The sequence below is a fragment of the Vigna unguiculata genome, chromosome 8, assembly GCF_037176805.1.
Source record: "Vigna unguiculata cultivar grain cowpea cultivar isolate G323 ecotype 2 chromosome 8, ASM3717680v1, whole genome shotgun sequence".
NCBI lineage: Eukaryota > Viridiplantae > Streptophyta > Magnoliopsida > Fabales > Fabaceae > Vigna > Vigna unguiculata.
In genome coordinates, this window is record NC_140799.1 from 37,160,185 (window position 1) to 37,166,945 (window position 6,761).

Consider the following 6,761-nt stretch of genomic DNA (forward strand, 5'->3'; position numbering starts at 1 on the left):
AGAAAATAAATCACGAAACTTTAAATTTTTAAAATTTGAATGTTGAAAGAATTATTTTCAACATAAAAAAGATTTCAAAAACCCATAACAAAAATCAACATCAAAATATATATATATATATATATATATATATATATATATATATGTAAAATAGGTCAATGTGAATATATTAAATCTGGTTGCCTTTTGTTTAGTGCGAAACAACAAATTGAATTGAAGAATTACAAAAAAAGTATTGAAACTATAATTAATTACTTGATGTATTCAATCAATGACTCACGTAATGAAGTCGAGTCGAGAGACTAACCTTTTCAAATATTAGATTCAAAAAAGAAAATAAATGCTCAAAAATAGATTATAAGAGAGGAATAATCATTTAAAAACTAATCATGATATTTAAAAAATTATCTATGCAAACTCCTCTTTAACTTAAATATTCAAATTGTGAAAATTTCAATAATTGTCAAAATAAAATTAAATGTGGCGTGTTGATTTTATTGTGATGATATGCCATCTTATTTACATTAATAACCCTGTTAAAGTATTAATGTTGACGGTAAGTTGTCATATAGATATATAACTTAACCAGAGAATAAAATAAAAAAGATTGATATATTTCTATAAACTAAATAAAAAAAGTAGCATATACATGTTGAAACTAAAAACAAAAAATTCATATATTTGAAGAGATTAAAAAAAGATACATTTATAAAAATTAAAAAAATAAAATAAAACACTTGCGCATAGATTAAGAAAAGAAGCAACATATTTAAAGAGCATAGATTAAGAAAAGAAGTAACACATTTAAAGAACCAAGTTAAAAAGTAAAATATTTACAAAATAATATTAAATTAATTTATCTTCTTCATTTATTTGTTAAAAGAAAAAAAACTTACTATTGATAAATTATACTAATCGAGTTATCTGAAGTAATAAAAAAATAGAATAATGTTTTTAAACTTATTCTAAACTAGTAAACAGTTTTTTAAACAGCATAAATTATCTATGATCACCAAATGTCGAATTACCATAAACAACAAATTTGGTAAGTAAAGTCAATCAAATTGAGCAAGTATCTTAGTTCAGTGAGTCCCTTTTTTTTTTTTATCCACTCTCCAACATTACTTTGACAGCTGTAACAACGATGTTCACTTTTCAATGTTATTGTGTGGGTTGTCATCTACACTACATCAATATGCACCCTTTTGTTGAATAAATAAAAAAACAACAATAAAGCTTCTCTACACACACACATGCTTGGTTAAAGACTACACAACACTACGTTCAGTAACAGAAAGTGTTTCAATTTCGAATTAATAATTACAGAATAAAACAGATATAATTTTCTCAGAACCAGGGTATTTGATTTCCTTTTCCATGGTCACATTTATTCAATATGAAGATTTTGTCCGAAAGAAGTAAATGATTTATATTTTTTCTTTGTTACCACGACAGACAGTGATCCTCGTACAGAAACATGAGGCACCAACCAATTTGAATAGAGTCGAGTGAGAAACATGAACAGAAGACAGAGATAAAGTACAAACTATAAGAGAAGGGAAACCAAACCAAACCAACCAACATGTATCTATGTATGTGATTGTGAAGAATAAACCAAAGAGTTATCATAGCAGTTCTTCCTTTTCATTTTTTTATTGTTTCTTTTAATCAAGTTCGAAGCAAGCACACAGCTCCATCTTCCAACAAGTTTACTCTCTCTGGTGTACTTTCTTTTTGTCAGATCTCGATCCTCCAAACTCAACCCTCTTCTTCCTCACTTGTTTTTTCTACCATCCCAACACAACCTTTTCCCCTTCTTGTCTCCATTTCTTGCTTGCTGGGTTAGTAATAGTATCTTCTTCTGCATTGAAAACTGCCAATTCCTTCTTCAGAACCCGCATTTAAGAGGTTCACTGACTCACCACCTTAACGGCACCACATAGTGCACAAACCCATATTTAAGGCCTGCCACCATTCTTCTAATTGGACCTTTTTGTACAGAGTTTAAACAGTTCAAAAATCAAAATCCTCTGAAATTACCAGCAAAACCGCATCACCAACCCAATCAAGTGCTGCTATAGTCTTCTCTTTTTACCTAAAAAAGTAAACTTCCCTGCCACTCACACACTCCTCTATGCTACCATAAAACCTCTGTTTCCTCTGTTTCCGTGCTATAAGAGAATACTCTCACCTTTCAACATTCACCAATATTAGGTGAGTGTTGCTTTTCTTTTTCTTTCTTTTTTTTTCTACAAGGTTTGGTCTCTTCCATGGAGCAAAATATCCTTTGTTTTCTCTTGTCAATTTGTCTGACTTTCTTACCTGGGTTTGGTAAATGTCTAGCTAACTCAGTGTTTGATATTGTTTTCAGGACTCTCTTTTTATTATAGTAATCTTGGAACAATGTTACCCCAGAAGCAAGGTGAAGAAACCATGATGTCGAGCCTGAATGAAACTGTTGAGCGTGAGGAGAGAGAGGACGAGAAGGTGGGTGGTTCACATTCCAGTTTAAGAAACCTTCTGTGGCACGGTGGATCTGTTTATGATGCATGGTTCAGCTGTGCTTCAAATCAGGTAACAGAAGATATGAGTCCGTGGAGTGTCACTCTCATCATTGAAACTTGGATTCTGTATAAGAATCTGGTTTGATTATGTTTTTGGTTTTGTGCTTTGCAGGTTGCGCAGGTTCTGCTAACACTGCCATACTCTTTTGCTCAGCTGGGAATGCTCTCTGGCGTCATATTCCAAGTCTTCTATGGAATAATGGGAAGTTGGACTGCTTATTTGATTAGCATTCTGTACATCGAGTACAGGAGCAGAAAAGAGAAAGAGAATGTCAGCTTCAAAAACCATGTCATTCAGGTTAGACAAAAAACTAAAACCAAACGGAAAAAAAGTTCATTTTTTAACAACTTTGGTCTAATTTCATATTTTTCAGTGGTTTGAAGTGCTGGAAGGTTTACTTGGTCCATACTGGAAAGCCATTGGCTTGGCCTTTAACTGCACTTTTCTTCTCTTCGGATCTGTCATCCAGCTTATAGCTTGTGCAAGGTATGAATTTTCTTTAGTCAAGGTAAACCAAAATGGCCACAATTTTGGTGACAGAAAACTGAAAAGCTTTGAAATTGTAGCCAAGATTACAGTCAAACTGATTTTTAGAACCTAGGTTATAATCTTGGTTTGATTAGACAAATGAAAGTTTCATTGATTTTAAGTGGGTGTTTTTGTGTTTTTGTGATTATGCAGTAACATATACTACATAAACGACCACTTGGATAAGAGGACCTGGACTTACATATTCGGAGCATGCTGTGCGACAACCGTGTTCATACCTTCGTTTCACAACTACAGGATTTGGTCTTTCCTTGGTCTTGGCATGACCACGTACACAGCCTGGTACTTAACCATTGCAGCCATTGTTCATGGCCAGGTGAGCAATACCAAGTACAACGGTGTTGATTTATTTTCTTCGGTGGGGTCTCTCTTATTAGAAGTCGTTTGATCATAATAACTTGGTGTAAAAAATAAAAAATAAGAACTCTGTCTCTCCCTCTTTAAATTTGCAGGTTGAAAATGTGACTCACACGGGCCCCAAAAAATTGGTTTTGTATTTCACGGGAGCCACCAACATTCTCTACACTTTCGGCGGGCACGCCGTCACAGTGTAAGACCCCATGTTTTTTTAATATTTTGCTTGCTGAGTTAGACAAAACAATGATGATAGTTTTCTTTATTGTCTTAAGACAATGAAACATCAAGGAGAGTAGAAGTTTATTGCACGACCACTTTCTTCAATTGCAGCTTTTGCCTCCATTCTTATGGGGCCTCAGAAAATAAGACAAAACAGTAAATCTGGCACTTTTTTGAGCAACCATTAAACTGGTATCTTGGCCTCCACTTCCAACCCCCTCTCAACTTTATCCATTCAATTAATCTATCCATCTTTACATTCTGCTCTTCCCACAACTCCAATACCAAAGTACAATGAATAACTCAACTAGTGACATGTATTACAAATGGATTATTACTTTACCAAAACATTATACTATATGCATATTGAATGTTTAAACGTTTATTAATATTCTTTTCCCATCATCCAAGAGGAAATTCGAGCTATGGGGCCATGGAAATAAGAGATTAGTACGGAAATGCACAGTTCTTTATGTGTATTTTAAAAATATTCTCTTGTGTACAACTTGTTTCCTTTTCTAATATAATTTCTATGGGTTAAGCTAGCCGTGTGGTGCAAAGTGGGTTAGAAAACAATTCTAGTAACTCATTTGGACATATCCAGGACTGACAAACCGAATTTTCTTTTGGACTTGGAGCATAGTAGTAGAAATGAAAGGAATTTATATGATATTGAGATGAAAGAGCATCTGGGTCATTTGGATGTAAGTTAATATTGCTGCATTATGCACTAACGTGTGGACCCTATGACTATTACAGGGAAATCATGCATGCAATGTGGAAACCTCAAAAGTTCAAATATATCTATCTTTATGCCACTCTTTTTGTATTCACACTCACCCTACCATCTGCCATTGCCGTTTACTGGGCCTTCGGTGACCAACTCTTGGACCACTCCAATGCCTTCTCTCTTCTCCCTCGCTCTGGCTGGCGTGACACTGGTGTCATCTTAATGCTGATTCACCAGGTCCATAACATTTTTTCCCTTCCCTCAAAATATCCAACTTCTAAACTTATTCATGTAACATTATATAACAATATTGGTTTTGTTTACAGACAAGACAACATAGTTTTACATTAAGAAAAAAAAAGTACTTGTTTTTAATGTGAACAGCAGAAAGTTTTATAAACTGATGAGTTTTACTTATTACATGTGGATGGCAGTTTATCACTTTTGGATTTGCTTGCACACCATTGTATTTTGTGTGGGAGAAAGTGATAGGAATGCATGACACAAAGAGCATATGTTTGAGGGCACTTGCAAGGTTACCTGTGGTGATACCAATTTGGTTTTTAGCTATTATTTTCCCTTTCTTTGGCCCTATAAACTCTGCTGTGGGGGCTCTCTTGGTTACCTTTACCGTCTATATCATCCCTGCTTCAGCTCACATGCTTACTTACAGGTCTGCTTCTGCACGACAGGTAAATAGTCCAATCCATTCATATCTCATCTTTGTTTGTTTGTACCTAATCTTTGTCTCTTCTAACTAGCTTTACTTTGCCTTGTTAAATTTCTATAAAATCATAAAGTATCATATACTAACATTCACGGTTTAGATTGCTATACTGGTCGAAATCTGAGTTTTAATAGGCTGATATGTGCACTCTATGCACAACTTGTAGCTAACCTATAACAGTACGATACAGTGTTTTCTTCCCTACGAAAAGGCTAAACCTTTTAAAAGAAAGCTAAAAACATGTTGTGTAATGTAGTGTTTGAGGGTATGATTTCAGCTCCATGATTGAACTTGGAAGAAGAGTTTTCCTAAGTCACTGGCAGTATTATTAACCCCTACTCCACTTGTTCTATAAATTATTCAAATTGAAAATTTATGAGACACGATGGGGTTGGTTCCATTTCTTTGTCATTCAGTTATATGCTACAGTCATACTATACTAGCCCCCTGATACTATTCTAACCAATGTCCACATTTTAGCAATGAAATGGGCCATGGAAAACCTAACTCTCTCAAATGACCCTACATTGTCTTTACATTACTGTTCCTATAGCATAAGTCAGCAACTTGTTACAGTCAACTAACAGTAACACTACTTTTTGTCTTATTGTAATGCTTGGAAACTCATTCAGAGTAGATCAATCATGAAAAACTTGTATAACTATGTGAGATCAAACACCTAGTTAAGATTAAATAATTTATATCTGTGCTATGTTTTCAGAATGCTGCTGAGAAATTGCCCTTCTTCATCCCAAGCTGGACGTTAATGTATGTGATCAATGCATTTGTGGTGGTGTGGGTTCTTGTGGTGGGATTTGGATTTGGAGGGTGGGCTAGCATGGCAAACTTCATCAAACAGGTTGACACATTTGGACTCTTTGCCAAGTGCTACCAGTGTCCCCCGCATAAAACACCAGCTTCCAACCAAACACTGCATCACTGAAAACTCTATATATGTTCTTTTGCATGATACATAGAGGGACACATCAGCATCTTCCCCATTGTGTATTTTCCCTATATCTTGGTTCAATCTTCTTATATACATATATATATTATGTTAATGCTGATGTTCCCTTGTGTAGCAAGGCAACACTGTTATATTTCATCGCTTTTGAATCATTTTGGTTAATGGTAATCATGAACTATATCTAGCTTATATAGGGATTGTTGTTTGGTCATTGGATTATAGCAACCTCAAGTATAGCCTGCATGTTTCCAATAATATCTTTGCTTTCCAATATAATGATTTTTTCCTCTTCAAATCTCCAGTGTTATTAGATCATACATGTTTTTTCTTGGTGACTTAAGTTGAGTTCCATTGTGTTGCGTGTTTGACTTGTAGTCAAAATTGAAAGCACATAAAAGGGAATACTGGGGTGTATGTATGTATGACTTGGAAAGTTTGAGAGTTTTGGTGAGCAATAATTGAGGGCTTTGTAAAAAGGCTTATTTGAGTTTGGTGTTTGTACCTTTCACCTTTACCTATATTCTCTGCATCTTAGCCATTACTTATCAAGTTCAACATTTTTTTAAAGTTTCAAGAGTCTTGTTTAGAAATATAGAATCTTAAGGTGAACCTTCAATTGTAAAGGAACAGTAAAATTCTCCTACAAT

General features: G+C 34.4%; 1 protein-coding gene across 1 annotated transcript; it reads left to right on the forward strand.

Moving 5' to 3' along the window:
* Positions 1-1,499: 1,499 nt before the first annotated feature.
* On the forward strand, positions 1,500-6,409 carry LOC114194635 (auxin transporter-like protein 1). Its single transcript, XM_028084983.2, has 9 exons — positions 1,500-2,214; positions 2,372-2,574; positions 2,677-2,862; positions 2,939-3,051; positions 3,247-3,430; positions 3,567-3,664; positions 4,450-4,657; positions 4,855-5,112; positions 5,869-6,409. The coding sequence occupies exons 2-9, from the start codon at positions 2,404-2,406 to the stop codon at positions 6,088-6,090; spliced, it is 1,440 nt and encodes a 479-aa protein (XP_027940784.1). The 5' UTR covers positions 1,500-2,214; positions 2,372-2,403; the 3' UTR covers positions 6,091-6,409.
* Positions 6,410-6,761: the final 352 nt, after the last annotated feature.